Source organism: Stegastes partitus, unplaced genomic scaffold, assembly GCF_000690725.1.
Source record: "Stegastes partitus isolate 25-593 unplaced genomic scaffold, Stegastes_partitus-1.0.2 Scaffold625, whole genome shotgun sequence".
Lineage (NCBI taxonomy): Eukaryota > Metazoa > Chordata > Actinopteri > Pomacentridae > Stegastes > Stegastes partitus.
Window position 1 is genome coordinate 138,950 of NW_007578356.1, and position 23,460 is coordinate 162,409.

The window sequence follows — 23,460 nt, forward strand, 5'->3', positions numbered from 1 at the left end:
ACAAAACACATGGTATAGCACAAGAAAAACTAATTACAGTGCAATCTTAACTTATCTGCCAAATGTTGAGAAAGAATTTATGAAAACAAGTCAGGATAATCAGGGAAATGAATAGCTTATTAGCGGATTGCTCTGCTTCGCCGGGCGATGCCTGTTTACGAAACGCTCTCCTGAAGAGACGCCGGCTTTTGGGAGTTTGGTTCACTGGTTATCTAAACCCACAGGAGACGGCAGAATCAACATAATCTCTGTGTAGTGAACTCTAGCTGGGGTGTGACAGCAGTTGAAGCTCTAGCATGTTGGCTAACTGTAGCTGTCAGTAAGTCTATTGGTTCCCACGTTGAGTTTCACGTTTCAGCCCGCTGGTTAAAAGAAAGTAAAGGATAGAAGTGCTATTTAGAGGTACTTAAAATTACATTTTGTATGTAGATTTCCAGCACGAGTTGTTGAGTTTCTAGAGAAATTGAGCAAGACATCAAATAACTTTTTGTTAAATTCTGTTGTAAGGAATTACTTTAAAAAAACAAAACAAGCCACAGCAGCTTAGTTTGTTTTAGTTTTTTTAGGACTGATACTGAACATTCATAATCAAGGACACCAATAATCTGTGTTTCAAACAGGTCTATATTTTCAGTAAAAATAAAAATCTTTGCATGTCCTATAAAGCCAGCTCCGTTAAAATCTGTTTGTTTATCGAGTTTATCCTTTAGTGTTGATTGGCTGTTACTCATGACGTGTGACCAATTAGAGCCAAACCTGTGCATTTTGAAATTAGTTTATTTTTATCTGTAATCGTTCTTTAAAAAATATAAAACAACACCAATATTCTGTTAAATGCTGAATCCTGGATCTGATAATCAGACAGACTGATAATCCGTTGACCCCTGTAGGATACAAGTGTTAACTAAATGACACTAATTCTGTTTTATTTATGTCAGTTTTCTCTAAATCAGCTTTATTCAAGTGCATCTAAATGTGTCAAGTTATGTGGTGTGGTTCAGGCAGGTGACTGGTTTGAGTCTGGTTATTTAATGGTCCCACCTCATGGTCTCACTCCTGACTGTGGTTTCAGCTGATCATCCTTCAAATACAGGCCTGGTATTGATGCACCTACTACTGATGTAAACAAGCATTAAACAGCATCAGAACACAGATGTGGCTGTAGCAGATCTATCAACCAATAACAACAAGCTCCAGTCATGTGTTTTCAGTTTGGTAGCAGGACAGTGAGCGTGTTTACAATCTGGTTTGTTCTATATATTAATGTATTTTCATTAAATTATAACAAACAAATGCACAATTTACATGCTTTGAGCAGTGGTTGTGCATCATATATGAATAAAAATCATGACAAACTGCTTCCTAATTGCTAGGAATAAGATTTTTTTGTTTGTTTACTTGGATGATTTGAGAACTTTCTGGAGCTCATTCCACCTGTAGTTGCAGCTCAGCAGAGGTCAGGATGTCCCGTGAGCTGTCGTTATGATTCGTGGACGTGATGCTGCGTCTCTGCTAAAGTTTTGTGTGAAGTAATTAGAAAGCCAAACTCCCAAAAGCCGGTGTGGTTCTCAGCCTCATCCCTCTCAGATTGTGATTTACGGTAGAGTAGTTCTCCCTTTGAGAAAGCCTAACAAAACTGTGACGAAAGACGCCACCCGCCCAGGAGCGAGCTGGTGTGGGAAAACGAGCGCCACCAGCCTTGTCGGAGTTTAGCGATGAAACTCGTCATTCAGCCTCCATATCACAGCATCGAACAATAAAGCAAACCGACGAGCTTCTGCCATTATTTTGTTTCTATTTTTATTTTTTTTTGTAGTCATTCATAACTTGAAGCCTAACATTTCAGCCAGTGACTGTGTGCTGTGGTCTTATATAAACGCTTCCACTCTTAACCACCGTCGGAGCCGCTCTCACAAAGCTTGGTCATCCCGGCCCGGGGTCAGAGGTCACGCCCACGCCGCCCTGGGTCGACACCGCTGTCTGTGGAGGCTTTGTGAACGCAGCCCCTGGACTATAAATACATAAATGTAAGAGACTTGCAACAGTAATATACAGTATATTATCTCTTCTCTCTTTTCAGTATAGGTTTGGCTAATCCTCAGTATGAACTGATTGGACTGTAGTGTTTTTATAATGTGCTTTTTCTTTTTAAAATGTGCTGCAGTGAGTTGTTCACTTTGGTTTATTTTAAGGTTTTCTAACTGTCAAGGCCAGGACGGAGGTGCCAGATAAACAAGTCGACTTGTGTCAAGAGAAGCCAGTTAAAGGAAGTTTTCAGCTGTTTCTTTATCAGATTAACCCCTTTTTAGCATCACTCGAGCCAAAGCAAACGTCCCACGAAAACCGCATTTAATGCTACATTCAGAGGTTTATTTAGATTTTCTAACCAGAACAGCAATCTTGGAAGATTTCACAACTTTTTTTTTTTTTTTTTGCAAAGCCTTATGGGAAGTGGAGTGCTACGGCGATATTCACAGATACTGTTTTGTTTGCTTTTAATTTGTGTTGACATGAGCAAAACGTGCACTTTGAACAGTGTCTGATATTTTGGGAATCCAGTCACACAGTTATGGGTTTTAAATTACTATATTACATGTTTCCTAAATGAATCTAAATGAATGGATTTTGATGTTTTCTTTCTTTGTAAAGTGAATATTTGAAATTAATCACTTTTTTTCAACCACATTTGGCTCCTTTTAACCCACATATCGAAATATTTATAAGCTAGAAAATAATTTCATTGATAAAAACGACAAACTGAGACCAGACAGCAGGGGTTTGCCACATATCTGACCCTGTTTTGACTGTATTTGTTTGAGAACTGTTCCATATTGGTTTAATAGATGATTTGGAAAGGGATAGGGCTCAAAAAGTAGTTATTTTGTTGTTGTATATAAACACGATAGTTGAGGATACAGATGACACAACAACTGCACTCTGTTGAAGAACACAAATCACATCTGCTTTAGTGACTGGACGGAAATGTTGGAGGGTTCTGGGTTTTCTCCCTGGTTGTTTGGAATAGGATTTAAGGAACTGTGCCAAGACTTGTGGACTTTATTATTGAAGTAAAAAAAAAAACGAAGCACATATGACGAGCAGAGTGTGGATTCGCCACAGACCTGGCTAAGACTGAGCCAGAAGTAAAATGTTTGAGGCATCGAATCTGCAGCAGAATCTAAAATGTGACCCGGGTCTGATTGTTCTGATTGTTTATTCTATGGTTGTGTTGTTGTGCAGGAGCCATAGATATACTCAGTCGTAAAACTTTCCCAGCATCTGTTCATCAGAGTAACTCACGAACCTCTAAGAATGTAAAGCTGTGACTTTCAAATTTGCCACCTCCCATCTTCTCTGACGTGTCGCCAGCATACTGGTCCGCTCAAGATTTCCACATCAGCGACAGCGAAACAAAAGTCTTGTACTTCTGATCAACCACACCTTGTGTATCTATGGCTACTGGCTTGTGAGAAAACTTCATTATGTGTTGAAAATGTGAGAAATGAATCATGTTGTATAGACTTTTGGTAAGGCAGCCTGTAAAGTAAAATACATTTGGGGTAATATAACCTAGACAATGAAACAAAATAAAACTGTGTATTGCACACTAAAATCAACTGTAAGCAAGTATGCATGTAACTATAGACAATAAATGGTGAACAAAGTTATACATCCTGTGTTGTTTATTTTTACATGTTATGTATTAGTCATAGTTTTTTTTTCTCCCTTCGCTATTGTGTATCGACAAAGCGATGAATCATCCGTTCCTTTGAGACCTTTTATGGTAAACAAACTGCAAACAGCTGTAGAACCTCTAATCTGTGATGTGTAAGAGTTGCACTTTCATTTCTCAGTTCATGCATTCTCGATTCCTTTCCTTGCCTCCTCTTTTTACGTCCTAGTTATTTCCAGTTGAGATGCAAGTAAAGCAGGCAAGGAAGAGTCACAAGGAGAGAGGAGTCGAGGCAAGAGGCATTCAGGGGCAAACGACGTCAGGGAAATTGTACATGTGGCACAACAGCATCATCTTTGTTTAGAATTGTTCATAACCTCTTACAGCACATATTTCAATTCAATTCACAATGAGGCATAATGTGACAAGAATGTACTGCAGATTCTTGATTATTTTGTTGAACACACATGCATCTATCTATAAATATAAACACATAAAGCAGCCACAACTAAAGCTGCCAGATTAAGTAATTAATGATATGATTAAAATGCAGTGTTTGGCTGTGAAACTTGTTCAATTGTTCAGGAAGGGTTAGAGGAACACGACAAAGAGTCTGAGGTGCTCCAGAGATCCCAAACTGATCGAGCAACCCTGGAATGCATCCACACAAGCCTGATCCACGGAGGGCCCACCCTGAAATCTGCAGAATGCAACGGATCCAGGGATCCATGGATACAGGGATCTCCAACTCCGGTCCTCGTGAGTTGCTGTCCTGCAGGTTTTCGATGTTTCCATACTGCAACACACCTGATTCAAGTTAATGGATCTCCAACAGCTTGTTGTCAAGTTCTGCACAAGTGCCACACAAGTTAAGCTAATGATCTATTAATGTGAGTCAGGTGTGTTGCAGTACGGAAACATCGAAAACCTGCAGGACAGTAGCTCACAAGGACCGGAGTTGGAGATCCCTGTGCAGGTAAATATAGATAGCCTATAGACTACAGGGGGCGTTCAGGGTCAAACTTCTGGCTGGGAATTTGTAAACTCTGAATTTGATCCTTTGAAACCTTTGTGTAACTAAACTCTTAATGTATAGGAGCAATAATGTGTAGGAGCAGGACTCTACAAGTGTGAAGCAGTAATGTTGCTTTTGAAGGCTATCCATAAGTAGTATTTGTTAGTTTGGTTAGCTTGAAGATCAAATCCACAATCAATCTATCAATCAGTATATATATGTCTAATCATAGTTCTGTAAAGGTTTCAGAAGAAGCAGCTGTATATATGTACAAAGTGACTCTAAAAAGAGAAATAAGAAGCGTCTCGAATGCCCTCCATTAGTACCGAGAAGTCCGAAATTCCGAGTTCCCAGCCGGAAGTGGACCCCTGAACGCCCCAGTATTCTGGCGGAAAAAACTCTGACCTCTGAACCCAAGATGGCCGCTAATTAGCGAAACACCTGCCCGGCGTCTCTGTGGGTATGTTACCACAATGTTGTATTTCTAGTGTACACTTTCTATTTTTTTAAATACGTGAAATACCCCGTAAACTGTTGCTATCACGAACTGCTATCAACAGGTGCTGCTAACAACGGCTAAAAGAAACTGTTCCCCGCAGACGTCCATCTTGTGTCTCCCGCCTGTTGCAGTGAAACGCCGTTAATTCAAGTGTGACTCCGTTTCCAGCTTCGACTGTCCAGGTGAATGAAAACGTAGCATATTATATTGTACAAGACACATTTCTGTGCTCTTTAACAAGGCTTTATATCATTTAATAACTTTAATGGATGTGTTTGGCAAATAACGATTCACTTGAGCCAAAATGGCGTTTGCCGCCGTTTGTAAATTGAATACAGGAGTCTGTATTTCCCAGTTTTATCCGCGTACAGCTGCTTTAATCTGGATCAGACTGTCTTAAAATCATCTGTTTTCCAGTTATTCTCATGTCTGTGCTTTATTCAACCGTCTCTGTGTCCTACATTATAGCCAACTCGGTTCTAACACCAATTCAACTCATATAATGTAGTTTTCTGTTTGCTAAAAAAAGTGTCTGCAGCTCCTACATTGTGACTAAAGTGTTAATCACACAACAAAATGCCTTTATTTCATTCATGAGAGTTATATTTTAAAGGTTATAGTGCTTAGGATATTTGTAAAAGTTCCTTTATTTTATATGGTATATAACCTATCTTTAAATCACATAAATTCAGATCTAGTTTCCACATATAGAGGAAATCAGACACAACACAGGCGGTCTAGATATTGGAAATAAAACTGTATTATAGCCTATAATCATAAATGTGATGCCTGTTTGTTCAACTACAGGCTTTTCTTTGGTCACAATTTTCTGATTTAACACTTAATACTTTTGCTGTTTCCACAGAAAGTTCAGTGTAGTTGAACGTTATGGACGGTTTGATCCAGATTAAAGGTGATCCTGTGGACAGCGATCACTTTTTTAAACAACACTGAATACTCAGCTATTTAAGGTTATGATGGGTGTCTGTAGGATTTATTCTCCTCTAAAAACAACCAGGACATCAGGGGTCATTGCTGCTGCCTCAGACATTTTAAATAATCACATCTGAATGAAGCGTTTAAGGCCTGCAAGCATCAAAAATCTGTCTGTTTGCTAATACGACACTCTTTGTTCTCTCATTTTTAACACAATGAAATGATTATTTTCTTCTTTCTGTACTCCTGTCACTTAATCAGCTCAGAATGACAGCTCTAAGTACAGTAAATGGATTAACTCTGAGGATTATTTATTTATTTATGACCATTTCATGAACAAAAATATAATTTATACTTTCATAAATAAAACCTTATCTATAAAAATTGGTTAAAAACATTTTCAGCGTGACACTATGTCAGATTTATTCCGTGATGACATGTTTGTGTTCGATTCTCCTGAAGTGGTTCATTGAAACAATCTGAGCAAGTGTGACACAGACAGTCCCTGAGATTTGACATTTGAATGAAGAGAACGAGGAAACTAAAGGTTTTGTTTATTCATTTGTTTTATTTTTAAGGCGCTAATTTTTTGGAGTAAACTGAAATCGTGAGCAACCGACTCCATGCCTCTCTGAGCTGCCATAAAGCTCAGTGGATTTTTTTTTTTATTGTCAATTCTTATCATGTTATCGCCGGTGATTTTGCTTTGCCTCAGGCCTAAAGCTCGTTAAAGGGCCTCCAAAAGTTCCTCGATGCTGTTTAGAAGGACATTATTTTAGTATAATTTCCTGTTTAATGAGACGATGCAATGCTGTATCTCCTAACAGAGCTGTTTAGACATTTAACATGAGGGATTTCTGTTTAGTTGGAAATGGGTGACATAGGACGCAGGGGATGACCTCAATTATTACTTCACACGCGTTTGTTCCCCCCTATAAAAGCAATAAGTGAGGCAGAGGCTTTCTTTTCAAACTGCCGTACCATTACTCCATGTATACAAAGAAGGAACAAATTGGTGCATAAAAATTCACCACAAAGACTCAAATGAAAGGTTTGATGCTCCAAAATTTCTGGAGGACAAACAGAACCCCTCGCTTAACATGTCCGCCGTAATGTTCAAGCAAAAGCTCATTATTGTTAAATCACCCAATGATCAGACCTGTACCCTGATGAATTCCACCTATTTGTTCAAGCCCCAGCTACAGATGTTATATTCAATTCAGAATTTAAGAAAATGTTCTTATAAATGATAGCGAGTCAAGTTATAAGTAAAGATTTAAAGTGTGTCGGGATGTTCAGAGAGCATTTGAGTGATGTTGGTCATTCGCTAACACACAGGCTGCGACAGAGTTCCTGTAAAAGGCATCGTTTCTTCTCAGTATCATGACTCATGAGTCGTCTGTGTAGATTTTCTTGGAAGAAAATCACCGGTTCCTCAAAACGTTTACTGAACAGTATCGCAGCAACGACATAAATCCAGCAATCATCATCCTGTGTTTTCAGCGCTGTGTACCCGCCCACCGCTGTCACCGTGGTCGGTTCCAGCTCCGTGCTGCTCTGGGCCTTGGCAGGCTGGACGAGCAACCGATGGGTGCTGCTTTGGACAGAGGAGTCATTTTGGGACGCAGATGGTGACACAGCAGAGAGAGGAGGAGGAGGAGGAGTGAGAGAGAAAGAGGGAGGTCAGTGGAAAAACAAAAAGCACCACAAACACACATGATGCTGAAATCTTTTACTTCACACTGAACAATACAGATGACTCAGAAATGTTAATTTTTTGGTGGGGGGGGGGTTGGAATCCAAAACTTTGCTGCTCGAGTCTAATTTTAGCCGGAGTCTAATTTTGGAATCAAAGGCAGATAAATCTATTGAAGTACAAAATGCACTTGATGTGACTTTGTACAAGAAGCAGCCACAGGATGACTCATACACACAGCTTTTAAAAGAGACCAGAGGTTTGATTCCCTTCCTGCGTGAAGATGACTAACTGCAGCCGCGACATTAACACCACCTGATGGTGTCGGTCATCCTAAAAGAGCTCTGACCTGTTGAGGCTCCTCAGACATCTGAAGGTAATGGCACCAAGATGTTAGCAGCAGATCCTCCAGGTTCTGTAAGCTGCAAGGTGCTTAAAACTTGTTTATTCTGCATTTCATAAATGCTTAATCAGAATGAGATCTGGAGAATTTGGAGGCCAAGACGACACTTTGAACTCTGTCATGTTCCTCAAACTATTTCAGAACAATGTTTGCAGTGTGTCTGTGAGTATGATCCAGCTGAAGGACGCTTCAAGGATGCCATGAAGGGCAGCTTGTGGTCTGCAGCAATGTTTAGGTGTCAAAGTAACATGAACACAGAACCCAAGACTTCCCAGCGGTCCACAGCATCACACTGCCTCCACTGGTTTGGCCTCTTTCCATAATGCCTCCTGCTGCTGTTTCTTCCCCAGGTAAGTGACTCACACGCACCTGGTCGTCCACATGATGTCAGATGAAATGTGATTCACCTCCTTCCGTTGCTCCATAATCCAGTTCTGACATTTACATGCACATTGCCGTTACTTACAGCGTTGGTGCTCTGACCAGTCTGCCATGTTCTGTGTGTTCTGACGCCAGTGATTTGTGCAACAGATGCTCATCTGTGGGATCCGGGCCAGACTTCCCTCCCCATGTACACCAGTGAACGCTGGGCTCCCATGACCCTGTTGCTGGTTCACCTGTTCCCCGGTTGCCCTTCACGTGGCCACGTTTGGCAGGTATTACCCACCACATACAGAGAACACTGCACAGTTTTGAAGATGCACATCACACGTTGGTCAAAGCCTCTCTGATTATTATTTTCCTTTGAAACACATCAACTTCAATAGCTGAATGTTCACTTGCTGCCTCATACATCCCACCCCATAGCAGGTGTTATTGTGAGAAGATGATCACCTGTCAGTGGTTTTAATGTTGTGTTCTATACTTAAACTGGCATAACAGCACAAAAATAAACAGTAGTGGTAGCGTGAGTCACTGTCAGAGAGACGCTGAATCAAAGCAGGCCAGTGCTCATAATGTTGTTGTTTATTAAAAGCACTAGTGACTATTTAGTGCAGAACAACAGATGTTTTTAGGTTTGTTCCCACCTCTGGGGCAGCAGTTGGAGGTTTATTTCAGAAGGCTTGAGCATCAAAGTCAACCTGCTGAGACAAAAATCTTCTTTGAGTTGCATTTTCATGACATTGAAATACTGTTTGTTTGTTTTTTTTAACCCATTAAAGATATTTAACCTGTAACCTTCAATTTTCATAGATTTTTATTGTATATATTATTGTAAGGTCTTTTCAAAAGATATCTTTATTGCTTTTTTTGAATTTATACAAGAAAAGTGTCGTACCAAAACACCTCATGCTACATAGAACAAGGCGAACAAAAACTCCCACAACATGAGGAGAAAAAAATAAAAACATACAATAGCAATGAAATCTCAAATTGACAGTTGAAGGGATACGCAAGCAGATGTCCAGGAATTGTACGGTCTTGACTTTAATGTGTAATCTTGTTCAGTAAACTCAGAACATCAATCTTGTTTTTGTACCGGGAGGCTCCATGTCAACTGTTAGTAAGAGGCTTGAAAATAACCAAGTCAAGAGTGAACTGTTTGTCTTGAATACAGAGAGCTATGTCCTCTTAGAGAATTGTGCTGAGCAGGTTTAGGAGGAAGATTCATGCCATCAGCGGATCACAGCGTCTCCCATGGCCTGAATACACACCTACACTTTGTATTTTATGCTGTGAGTGGATCCAGTGGGGCCCTTTACCAAGGTTTAAATGATGGAGAAGATGTTGCTGAAGCATTATCTCATTGTGCTGTTTCCAGAAGTGAAGGCTGAGGGGAGAGAGGAGGTGGCTGCAGCTCTCCGAGGTGGATGTTTGCTGGCTGTGGCTGCTCACAGAAACCTGCAGGGACCTCCGTCAGTGCTAAAGATCACAGAGGAAAAGTCTGAGAGGTCAGTGATCACAGTTAGGACATGGTGACTTGAGTTTTGTTTTCAGTGCAAGCTGTCAACTAGCGGAGGCGACGGAACGACATTATTTTGTTCTGTTAAAAAACATGGAAATGTTGAAATGGGAGGTCATTAGATGATGTCCAGACATTAGATCAGTAGTCAGACTTAAAATAAGTTTGCACATGACGACAACGATGTAAGAGTTTGCTGCTTCTGGACGCTGTATGTTTACTGCGGTTAACATGTGGAGATAACTTTGATGTCCGTTGTCTTGGTCCTCCTGCTTGATTTCTGCCTGCACAGCATACAGTTTCAATGATTTTCTTTTTCTCCCATCAGGCAGAAAAACACATGATTTTACTGTTTAGTATTAATAAAGACGTGCGTACCTGTCAGTAATAACAAACTGTTCATTAGTTTTTGTGGTGCAGTAAGTACACATTTCCCATGTTGCTCAGTAGCATCTCGTTTAGTTTTTGTGTTTTGTGTTTGGAGGACAGCTTGTGCCACAGCTCAGAGATGCTGGATGTTGGTCTGTTGTATTTCAGAACTTTGCTCTAGGGTTGTCCCAGTCAGTCGAGTATTTATGCCCTGATCAGATTAAAGTAATTTAATATTTACTATCTGCCGTTTCAATCTGATCCCATTTTCCAAGAAAATACACATTGAATGTGTTGTTTGTTTATTCACTGTAGTGACCAAAGGAGGCTCAAGTTCATCCTGATGCTAGTTCCACCGAAGATGTTGCTCCAAATGCAGTGCTAGCCTCGCTTTGCTGTTGTATTCTAAAAACGTGCTTTAATCTTCTTTTTACCTCGATTCATTTGATTCCTTCTTTCTGGTCAGCGCTGAATCCCTGGACCAGCAGTTTATTGTTTGACCACAGCAAAGTTAAAACCGCCTGCTTCTATGAGTTCTACGTTTGATCCGGCAGCACTTAAGCAATATTAAATTACAGAAAAATAACGTCATGGTCTTTAGGCTTCGCACATTTGTATACTTCAACTATCTTGGGGGATAGTCGGGGTCATAAGTCTCTGGTGCTGATATTTTAGGATATTTTAGGAGAAGTTTGGGAATCCCTGAACTAAAAGAGGCCCGAGGATTGCACCCTGAGAAACTCCACGCATAATACAGTTTGGTTAGCTTCAGTGTGTCAGTTTGATTGAATGATAAAGTCCTGCACTTGTGTCGTTACCCTCAGAGTTTAGACTCACCAACCTGAACTTCTTAGACCAAAGGCAGCACTGAAGTCCAGCAGGATCAAAGTTTAAATGTCTGTTTTTAAATGAATATCATGCTGCAGGTAAACGTGAGCATCTCAGTCTGTGGTTGGGCTGATAGAAGTTGTCATTTGAGGTTAACACATGTGGTTGTTGGTAGACTGCTCTATCAGTCATTTTAAAAAATCTATTCTCTGTGGATCTGTATTTGCTTATCGCAGATGTTTGGCTCCTCTGTGTTTTTTCAGAAGAGGCTTGATGGCTGCACTTTTCAAAGCCTTAGGGAAATTACATAATGATGGGAGACAAGGTTGACTATTTGCAGCAAGTCTGTTGCCAAACAGCTGAAAACACTTTTAAAGAAGCTTGTTATCCAGAGAGCGAGTGAGTAGCTGAAGATGCCGTGCAATTTCTCTGAGAGGTCTGTGGTGTGTTCTGTGTGTTTTCGCAGCGTTAACACTTGTCATATTTATTAAATCGCCTCTACACGACTTTGAGGGGGAATTTATTTTAATTGCTTTGACACGGTCACCTCAATCAAGGTCAAATCTTCTATTAAACGTTACTTATTCATAACCTGGAAAACAGTGAACACGCCAGATCGATGCGCTGTAATCTGTGGTTCGCATCAAGTCCACTATGAATCATTTCCTGGCTGCACCGAGGAACTCATCCTCACAGGTTTCAATCAAATATTTATTAAAATTTGAAATCAGGGCGCGTGCACGTGTGTGTGTGTGTGTGTGAGTAAGAAAGTCAGACACCAGAGATGCAGGAATATCACCACCTTTCTGTGGCGCTTGTTTCGCTCTCCGACACGTGCGCGCACATGGAGGTGATTTGCAGCATCCTGCAGCAGATGGTGGAGAGAGCCTTGTGACTCATGGAGGCAGGGAGGGAGGGAGGTGGGAGCGCGATAGTGAGAGTATATGAGAGACAGTGAGGCTGGGAAAGGGAGAAGGGGTTGGCTTGTTTTGCCAGAGCTGCTGTAATGACGTAAAAGAAGCGAGGTGTGTGTGTGTGTGTGTGTGTGTGTGTGTGTGGGCGGATGCTGCGTCTTTTCCCTCGTCTCCCGGCTGCTGCAACGCTCACCTCTGGCCACACGGGGGCGCTCTTCACCTCCGTGTCGTGGCCGCATAGAGGTGAGTCAAGGAGCTGAGCATCGCACACCTATACAGTCTCACGCTGTCACCCACACACACACATATTTCACACTTTGTTTGCAAGCTAGTGTGTTTATAATTGGCTTGATTAAAGGTTACATGACACACTCACCTGCGTCATAGATGTGGATGACCAAAATCTCCTGCTGCAGTGTTAATTATTTATTAAAGATGTTGCGTGTCCCAGCACCCCACCCTCACACACACACACAGCTGCTTCGCTACGGCTCGTCTCTCGGGGATGCATACCTGCACACACACGACGCAGACGCTAGCCCTTCTTTCTCCCAGCTTTCCTGCCCTCCTCTCCCTCCGGGCTTCCTCTGTTTTCCCCCTCTGTGAATGTCACTCACATGTGTGTGTGTGTTGCATCTCCTCTGATTGGATTCTCACACCGTCCTTTTTCCATCCCTCTTCCCCTCTTCTCACTGCCTGCGTCTCTCGCCTTTTCAGCTGTTACGCAAGCAGGGGGTGGTTTAATAATTCAGCAGCATCTTTTTTTTTTCTCTATATATATATTTTTTTACTCTCAGGCTTTCCTTTACACTACAGTGACCCGCAATATTGACTCACATGCACTTATAACCCCCACACACACACTCGTAATAACACCCACGCTCGGATAACATCACACAAACCCGAGCTAACACCTACAAACACACACACACACATGCTGACGTCACTGGACCGACTCCATTCCAGCACACAGGAAAAACACAACTTTGTTCTTTTGTTGTTCTCAGTTTATTTGGCAAATTATTCTCCACTTTTTTTTTCTTGTTTTTTTTTTTGCAGTCTTTTGTTTTTTCTTCTTCTTTCTCTTCTCATTTATTTACAATAGTAAAAATAAATCTTTCTCTTCAAGGTTTTACATTCGACATTTACAAGTGCAATGTGTAACATGTCCATCTTTATAAAGTGCATTTGTACTTTTTAGTCGATCGTTTCACAACACAAACGTCAGAGGAGAAATGAAAGAAAAGAAGTACAGTAGAAATTATAGAAAAAAAATTTGAAAAATAAAACATGATTCAAGGACACTGTATCAGGTCTCTGACATCACAGTATCATTACCCAATAACACCCTCACCTCGAGGGTTTAAAACAAGTGATGCTCGTGCACACGTGCTGCTTCTCATCCGACAACATCGATGCATAAAACAATGTTTTTCTATGAAGGCCATACTCGGTCCGATAGAAAATTAGCTCTGTAATGGTATTTTTTTTTTTTGATTGACAATCTCTGCTTGCCTGAAGTGTTTGCCAGGTTGTAGGTTACAGAGGGAAAACGTTAGCCTCGCCTGACTGACTGACAGTTGAGCTGGTCCTGCTTATTTGCTGTAGGCACTCGCCCCAAACCCTGCTTTTTTAAAAAACATTTTATGTAAATGCTTGTGCTCACAAATAACACACAAAAAAAAAGGCTCAGAGGGATGGATGGGGAGACGGTATAAAAATAGAAAAGGATGAACGTGAGCGAGGGACGGGAGGGCGAGGAAGAGGGAATAAAACTTAACAGGGAAAGAACAGAACAAGGCCATGTTGCCTCTGCGCTCAAGGAGAGTTGATTATTACATATTTATCTCCTTTTATTTCCTCCTTTCTTTTTCTTTTTTCTTTTTTAAATCCGCTTTCAGTTGAACTATTTTTAGACGGCGCCTGACCGACTAGCTGCTGCGGGCCAGGGATAGCAAAATTTTTAGAAAAGAGAAAGACACCGAGAGGAGATCAAAACGAGATAGCGGAGATGAAGGTGTCGAGGATGGCGAAGGGCTGACTGAACAGAAAGAAAAGGGTGTGAAATGAGAATAGTGCTGAGGGGGAAAGGAGAAGAGAAGGGGAGTGTTTGAAACTGCAAAAACAGGACAAGAGGGAGGAAGAGGAAGAGGGGGTTTGTGTTTGAGAGGAGGAGGAGAGGGGGATGTCTTTGAAACGACCTGCTCTCTTAGACACGACTCAGACAAAATGACGTCATTGGAAACCTGACTCTGTGACGTACAACGCTGCTCACGTGCAGCCTCTGTCTGCCTCCCCGTCGCTTAGTGCATGTTCAGATTACTGCAGACCATTTATCTGAAGTTGCAGGGAGAAGTATAGTTTGGAGTGGCGATCAGTGTTTGCTCAGTATAGTGATCAGTAACATCACAGTCCGTCCACAGAACAACCTTTTTTCTGTCTTTATCCTGCTGCTGCTCATGTTGGCTGTTTGTTGAGCTTTTTTTTTTAGTATTATTTTCTTGTTTACAGATTTACTGATTCGGACTCTGACGACTTCAGATTCCACCCTCTGATAAACGTGTATGTACACAAAACTGAAAATAAGACACTAGAAAGTCAAAAAATATGGCACTTTTTCAGCATATCCGACACACAGCGTTGTTGTTTTTTTTTTCCCCCCAAAGAAACTTTGTAGACGCTCGTTTATAGGAAGAACACAGAAGAAGAGGAAGAAACGCACTCACGCTCACAACAAACTCACAGCAGCGACCATGTCCTGGAACTCATGCCCTGATGAACATTACAAAAATATACATTTCTGTACAGCATTGCATAAGAAAAATAACACACACTCACTTGTACAGTAGTTCGTTTGTTTTTTTTTTCCTTTTTTTTTCTTTTTCTTTAAATTGAATTATAGTCCTGTATAGCGGCTGACAAAACCATTCTGCGTGTGTTTGTGTTTACAGTGAGAGTTGGTTGAGTTATGGTTCATTACAATTGGCTATGATCCCGGGTGGAGAACGCACACACAAGCACACAACCGTTTACTCACACACACACACACACACACAGTGAGTGGTCACTCCACTCCTGCCCAGGAATGGTTGACTGAGTAGTGGCATATTCACAGATGAGTGTTATTAATTGTTCAACAACCACTTGATGGACATGCCAGATGGGACCGTCGCACAACGTGTAAAATACAGCAAGTGAACTTCATCTCAGCTCAACAGTCACTTCAGCTCAGATGCTTCAGTTCAGCAAACAGCTGATTTGTAGTTTGGGTTCGTGATTCCCGTCAGAGTTGGATTAAATAGCCATTTTGAGTTTGTTTACCCTGGTCAAGTGCCGTATAGCCGACATTTGTACTGCCACATGCTTACAACAATCTTTTGAACGGGATAAGCAGAGATTCTTCAATTTCGTACAAAGTTTTCAATCATTTTTTTGTCCAAAACAGAGTTTAGAGTTAACACCAAACAGCTCACCCTACAGAGGAATGTGTTCTTTAAGGGTGACAAATGCAGAACATGACTCCCAACTGTTGCGTTCATTATTGTACAGCTATGTGCATTTTGAAGCCTGGCATCAGAAAAAGTTAATGAGAACAGCTAAATTCTTAAACTTTGCTCAGTTTTACATAAAGGTTCTTCAACTAGCTTGAGATGAATTTTGACCTTTTTCGAAAAGGACAAGTTGGGACAGTGAATCGCCTTTTTCTACAGGTTTGTTCGTAGTTAACGTCTCTTGTTTTGTCGTCTCTGGACAGCAGGCTGATACCAGCTGACATTCCTGAAGACTTTTCTCCGTTTTTCTCTTGTAGAAGGCCCGAGCTCTTATAGTGCTGCGTTTTGACAAAGCCTAGTTTATTAGCTCCTCATGGAAACGAGCATAATTCACTTTTTCCTTTCTATATTTTTTTTACGATTTTTACTAAACTCGCTTCACAACTAAATGAAAACATGGCTCTTTGCAGAACATGTGGTTTGTGTGTAAACCACTGTGGCCTCAACATGCTAGCCAGCTGGCAACCTGCTAACACCAGCTGGTCACAGTCGTTTACTGAGCTTCTTACTGAGAGGTTTACTTTGTTCACCATTTCCTTGTCTGAATTGTACATTATTTTACAGTTCTTGAAGGAGGACAAAGCGAGCTTGCCAGCTAAGTTCTGCCTTCAAATAGAACTTGTGGGTCGTGTACCCCAGATTTAACCTCCAAGGCCTTCGCCATTTTATAGAATGCCAGCAAATATGTTTTACGTATACAAGCTTTCAGAACATTTCTACTTAGAACGTTGTGGAAACTTCAAGAGGTGTCATTTGAAGGCAGCATACGAGTGTCAAACTTCATCTACTTTAAATTTTAGAATCACGTTCCCAGGCTTTAATGGAGTCCAAACAATTGAAAGCTAAAAATAAGAATGATGACGGATTTCTGACATTTGTCTACTTGCTATGTTATATCGTCGCTATGTGGCACAAACAAAGGCGTAAACAAACTACAAAACTTAACTTCTTAGCAATCCAATTCTGCTAATCATGGTTTAATCACATTTGAACTTGAACAAAGTCAGTTTAAAAGCGTGTCAAATCCAGTCCGTTAGCATGAGCCATGCGACTGCAGATCTTACATTTAAAGGGCCGAACTGGAGGCTGTTTTGTTCCAGAAAACCACCGGCAGCAGTGGCCTTCGTTAGAAACTGCACCGGATGTGATTTTAACCTCACGTCACAGTTTCTAGTTTGTCTGCGTGTCCCATCTAGCATTTCCAAACACGGGCGACCAGGCAAGTCTCACACATCGTTGTGCATACAGGAGAACTGTGTGCCAAGAGCATCTGCATCAGTTTTCCATGTGAAATAGATTCAATTAACTCCCGCGTATCGATTACGCTCGCCGCTCATACAGTGCTACAGTTCCCAAAAGCAACGAAGTCCGTCCTGCTCGTGTTTCAGAGTAATTGAAAGTATTTTACTTAATAATTGATGCAGGCGGTTTACCGTTAGGCAGTTCCATCAATGCAGTGATTGAGCAACGGAGAGAGCGAGAGAGGTGGTCGGACTGGCGACTGTTTAACAGGTGGGCTCATTAATCCTCACAATTTACCTTCAGATTCTGAAATGAAACGGCTCGTTTTAGAAAGCCATTAAACGTCTGCCATTTAGGCTTATTTTGGTGAGAAAGAACATTCAATTATGTTGCAAGATTTCTGTGTGCAGTATGCCTTCTATAAATGGAAATGGAGCATTTGCTTCATATTTAGATTTGTCCTACTTCCATGATTCACTCCCGCTGAAATGCATTTTGGAAACCCCCGACCAGCCAGCAAGGCAATATTTAACACGGTACAATGTGCAATTTGTTGCTTTGTGATATTTACTTTGAGCTATTCTGCAAATCCCTCAAAGCCGACCACTTCTCTTTTTCTCTCCGTTTCTCGATTGTGGCTTTTTGTACACAGCAAAATACAGTTGGACATTATTGCGAAGGAGTTTTTGTTCCAATAAGGCCAAAAAAAATACAGATAAAATAAAACAAAAAGACACAAGAGATTCTGTCTTTTGAAACAAAAATCTTTGACAGAAACTGGTGTAGCCGTTGTTCTGCTTACAACTGCTGCAAAAACAACTGATTGTTTGTTCCTGCCAAGAAAAATAGAAAACATTTCTACTCTAAGTTTTAATTTACACGATAGAAAAAAAGAAAAAAAAAATAGGATCTTAATACCTGCTTCTCCTGTGTGTCATTTTCAAAGATTCATCGTGTTTGCTTTCATCTATTGTGATTTATTTGGTACAAAGTGTTGAATTTGGAAGTAACTCTGTTGTTCCAGAAACAACCTGTGTTTTGTTTGAGTATTGAGTCTTATCGCTTGAAACTACAGCCCATAGAGTTTCCGTAAACTGTTTTCCCAAAGCCAGGACACCTCCTACACATGTATATTAGCAGCATGCCAGCAGCTTAGTCATGGTAGCGCTCGGTGAGGTTGTGCAGAGGAACACGAGAGTGAAAACTATCTGTGCAGATCATTTAAATGCAGATGGAGGTTGGCAATAAACCGCCTCTCCAGTTCATCCTCACAGCGCACCGCTACGTCCTCTGTACATTAAGCCAATTCCCAGCGCTATTATTACAGAGATGTTATTAACATTAGCTGGATTTAACTTACATGATGCCCTTTCAGTGGGAAATAACTCCGTCCTGATTGGGTGTGCGCTGGACGTGACCCGGGGTTGCGTTAAAGCGCGTCCCGCCTGGCGTTTCTATTTCACGCCACGTCACCTCGCCTCTCTCGTTTCTCATTAACCCGCCGAGCCTTCGGATCAGCCGCAGGGCAGAGCGGCGCTGCTTCTTAAGGTGGGGCGAGAAAGTGTGTGTGGAGAGAATATCCAGCTACTGCTGACAGGCTGCAAGTAGGGAAATGAAAATGGGAGGCGTGCAGCACAGGCGACCATATGGTGCTTGTGTTTTACTGCTCAGGTTGAGAATTCTGTGTCTCATCTTCTACACTCTGGCCGTTTCTCATGAATATATGATGTATTCTACGGGAGAAAGTACAAGCACGGAAAATTAGCATTAATGTAAAAACCACCCAGTGTGACTTTTTTTGGAGTTGCAGTTTTTGCATAAGCGAAAACAGCAAGTGCAACGTGAACGCACTGTAGCCAACCGAAGCCGTCCCGATGAAAAATGAGCTATTCGCTATGGATCGAGCTCAGCTTAGCTAATGTATAATCAATCGGGAAATGGAGCCAGAATGCTGTCTCTAAATTTAGAGCTGCGTGGCCTAAACGGCGTTATGCAGATAAACACAGAGATCCTGCCCCTGTCAGAAGCCTTGTTCTACTCAAGAGGCCACACGTTGCTTTTTTTCCCATCCATAGTTTGTGCTGCTGGGACACAGGAGAGGATAGAAAAGACAGCGTCATGGTCCCACTCCAGGACCTCAGCGAGATGTTTAAGGACAACTGGAGCCTGATTAGCTTCTGTTTCTTTCATTGCTTTAGCGAAGCAGCGTTCGCCTCATTTTAGCTATTTTAAGAAAATATCTTGCAAAAATGTGACTCACTCCCAGAATAATTCACGACTGTGTTTTATGAAGCTTGATCATTTCATGTTACAGATGACAGATCTGATTGACAGTTTTGAAAGAAGGCGGGTCTTCATATTAGATATATATATATATATGTGTGTGTGTGTATATAGACACAGCTTTACAAACTAAAAGCTCTAGTCTTGAGCCACAGTAGTCAGCACCGACTCCCAACAACTATGTTCTTTGATAAATATCAAGCGTCAGTTACATTTTGATGGAAATCCATTTCCTGCCAATTTGTTTGTGACGAATCACAAATGAGTTTCAAGTCAACACATCTTTTGTATTTATTTTACTGCTTTACTTTTTCGCCAAGACTCATCACGCTGGTCAACGAGAAAATGGAAGAGAAGCTTCAAACATTTGTCAGGTTTTAACCTTCAACCTGCCATTTTCCTCCATCTAACCGAGCAGTTTTGGTGCTGAGACTTAACCAAGCCTCAAATTAGTTAATATTGCGTCGGCCAAAATGGGACATTTTTCTAAACTGAACCATGTAGTTTTGGTGCCAAAACTTAATCAAACAGCGAATGACAACCAAAACTTAATTCCTGTTGCGGACCACCTTCCAACTACTACGTCACATCTCTTTTGAAAATGTAAATGAGAATGAGAGTAGAACAGGAACATCATTTTCTGGAGGCATGGTTTCAAGTATGGACTAAATGAGTCATATTGATGTTGTTTCGTTCGTCTTCCTGAGACTAAATCAGGCAAATAACCCTCAAAGTTATAGCAAATATAATTTAAAAATACCTTCCAACCATCATGTATGCATGACAGAACAGCCAGTTAGCGCTCAGTTGGTTGAAAAAGATTAAACGAAGCTCAAATCAAGCTGCAATGGTCCTTTAACACCGCTCTCGCATTCCCCATCAAGATGGTGTAGAGAACAGCGTAGCCTACTTTCCAGCGCTCTCCCCCCGCAGCAGCGAGCATTCCCAGGGTAGCAGCGCTCTGCAGTGGCGCTGTCCTTGGTGCTGAATTCAGCTCTCTCTGCTTCACAGTCACGGCGCAGCGGCAGGCTGAGAAACTCATTTTTCTCCGATGCAGAGCAGATTTGATTTCATCACGCCAAGGACAACACATGCCCGCCTAAATATGGAAATCCCTCTCTAGGTTTTGCAAACTGGTCCGGGTTATCTGTGCATTCAGAGCCTGGTAGATTAGATTTGTGTTTTGGATTTGAATGTTTGAGGAGGGATGGCATGCGATCAGGAGTTGTTTTTCTCTGAACTGTGGTATATTTTTCACCAACTTCATGCACTCATATGTGTTTCTGTCGTTGACTATATGCAGACTGCGCTGTTGGCATTGGGAAAAGTCAAAATGGGCTCAGCAGCAACATCATGACTACCACCTCGGCTCATGAGTTAATTATTGTTGCGCTCTCCGTCTACAGACTCATTAACTACTTAATCTGCATCAGATCAAGGGAACATAGTTGTTAAAGATGTTTCAAGGGAGGAGAAATTCTTTTTTTTTTTTTTTTTTAAATCAGGAGAAGACTGCAAAGATAGCTCATTGAGAATACGCAAGGTCATTCATTGTGTATATTTAGCTCATTGTATTTTTATCCACACACCACTTAATTTCAAACACATCAGTGAAAACACAGACGGTATTTTAAGACTGTTTCACTCCTTCTGATTGCATAACCATGCAGTGCTGCCCAAGCTCAGGTCCTATGGAGATTTAGTACGTTTCTTTCTAAATCTCACCTTCACATTTATGCTACTCTTGAGAAGTAGGCCTCACTTCTCTCACCGTGGAGGAGGTCACAGGACACACCCCCCGCCGCTGCTATCCCCACAACCACCACAAGGATACCTTCAATCAGGCTTTTGCAGTTGGTTTCACGCCGCCTCCATCGATCTGCCGTCCACGCTACACACAGGACATGATCTTTATAAGCTCTATCTTTTTTTTCTTGACCATGCACTGTCCTCTTCTGCCTCATCTGCCACTTTTACCGTGGCCAGTTGAGCGTTCGCCATCAGCCTTCCAGCCCTGATATGAGGAGGAAAGGAGATCTCTTTCCTCAGCCACAACCTTTAACCTTCTTCCCCGCCAGCTCTCGTTCCCGTCCCGTCCTCTCCCTCCTACAACCCTGACTCGGCGTCTAGCGTCATGCCAAACAGACACCAACCTTCTCTGCTACACATCGCTGGAGGTCCTGGGTCTTAAGGAGAGGTTGGATGGGACGCACCCGCAGCAGGCCATCCACAGCGACTTCTGGATGTCCGGGTTTCGGAACGCATAGATGATTGGGTTGATCACAGAGCAGCAGGTGGCTGGGAGGACCGTGGCGTAGGTGTATATGACGGGGTAGCTGGAGTCGGCCACGATGGAGTACATGGCGAACGGCAGCCAGCACGCGCCGAAGGCACACAGGATGGCCGACAGTGTGGAGACACCTTTGGTGGTGGAGATGGCCACAAACTGGTGCTGCACTGCGATCTGCTGTGCGTGGCGGAAGGCGATCTTGCAGATTTGAAGGTAGAGCTGCATCATCAGGGCGAAGACCAGGAGGAAGGTGACGGCGAGCGCCACGGCGTTGTTTTTGGTGACGGGCCGGCAGATGCTGCACGTGGACTCGTCTTTCAAGCAGTTCCAGCCGAGCGCCGGCAGCAAGCCGAGCGTGAGGCACGACACCCAGATGAAGATCACCATCACGTAGGTGAAGGTGACTGTCCGTTCAGTGTGGTAGGTCAGCGCGTTGTACAGCGACAGGTATCGGTCAACTGTGATGGCGAGGATGTTGAGGACAGACGCCGAGAAGGCCGAGATGAGCAGTCCGACTGACAGCAACGTCACAAACTCCACCGAGCTGTCAACCAGATAGGTGAAGACAAAGTTCAGGATGAGACCCAGGCCGGCCAGAAGATCTGCCACCGCCAGCGACCCAATCAAGATGAACATGGGAGCGCGGAGCGTCGGCGTGTAGAACAGCACGGCGATAACCAGAGCGTTCTCGCAGGAGATGAGCGTCCCGGTCACGCAAAGCGCAATATCCCAGGGGCTGACTTCCTGGATAGCGACGGCTGTGGTCGCTGGCTGGAGGTCGGGGGTCAGAGTTCGAACTACAGGTTCTGAGGAGGAGTTGGAGGGATCCTCGCCGAGGCTCCACGAGGTGGAGGAGTCGAAGGGGTCGAGGGGAGAGGAGGAGTTGAGGCTGCTGCCGCTGCCGCTACTCATGGCTGCTGCTGCGGCCAGGGAGAGAATCATAGCTAGAGGAACGAGAGAGAGAGAGGAAGGAAGGAGGGAGGTCAGGAAGGAGCAAGTGATCCAAGAAGGAGAGGAAGAATGAGAAGTACAGAGGTGAAAGAGGGAGGAATTGATCAGGTGATTATAGATTGATTCAAGGTTTGTCATGGAGAAGTCAGGAAGAAGAAAAAGTACCAAAGCAAGAGACGAGGATAGAGAAACGGTGACGGAGGGTGCAGTCGGTAGTGTGTAAGAAAAGAGGGTAATGAAATCCAGAGAGAAAAAGGAAATATCAGAGAGGGAAGGGATGAAGGTGAAAGTTCAGAAATGGGCAGTGAAGGATGGAACAAACAGGACGAACAAGATTTAAACATACATATAGAAAAGGAGAAGCCAGAGCAGATGCCAAGTTTGTAAAAAAAAAAATACGAGGACAAGAAAATGTGCAAATGATGAGAAGAAGATGGAAAGAAGAGTTGACTGTGGAGACGAGGAAGAGGAGAGAAATACAGGACAAGAGATGGAACAAAAGAGGCGTGCAGGCAGGAGAATGAAGATGTTATCAGCATTCCCCTTTGATAAAGGGGCAAATGAGACAATTTTTTTCATTCATTTATCCATCCACCCGCCCATGCATTCATTCAGTCATTCATGAAAACAACCGTGCACTTGACCCTTCAGCACGCACGTCACCAGCAGCTCCCACGCACCATGCTGACAGGTAATTAGCAGCAGCAGCACAATAGCAGGTGTGGACACGCAGACACACACACACAGGTATTCTGTAATTGACAGTAATATTGCTTCCATTTTGGCTACAAGACAACGTGACAAAGCGAGCAGCCTACACACAAATAAACAACACAATCTAAGAGTCAGTGAAGCTGAAACCAGGTGTCTCCTACCCAACAGATGCCGCACACCGACGAAGATGTTC

The 23,460-nt window shown here is 42.5% G+C and overlaps 1 protein-coding gene across 1 annotated transcript; it reads right to left on the reverse strand.

The window, feature by feature from the left end:
- Positions 1–21,473: 21,473 nt before the first annotated feature.
- gpr185b (G protein-coupled receptor 185 b) lies at positions 21,474–22,980 on the reverse strand. The gene is made up of 2 exons (XM_008289598.1): positions 22,959–22,980; positions 21,474–22,546 (listed from the first exon to the last, which is right to left on the reverse strand). Exon 2 carries the CDS (start codon positions 22,542–22,544, stop codon positions 21,474–21,476), a length of 1,071 nt encoding a protein of 356 aa, XP_008287820.1. The 5' UTR covers positions 22,545–22,546; positions 22,959–22,980.
- Between the last annotated feature and the right edge of the window lie 480 nt (positions 22,981–23,460).

Coding starts and splice junctions, on each gene's coding strand:
- gpr185b (XM_008289598.1), bottom strand. CDS start 22,544: ATGATTCTCTCCCTGGCCGCAGCAGCAGCCATGAGTAGCGGCAGCGGC.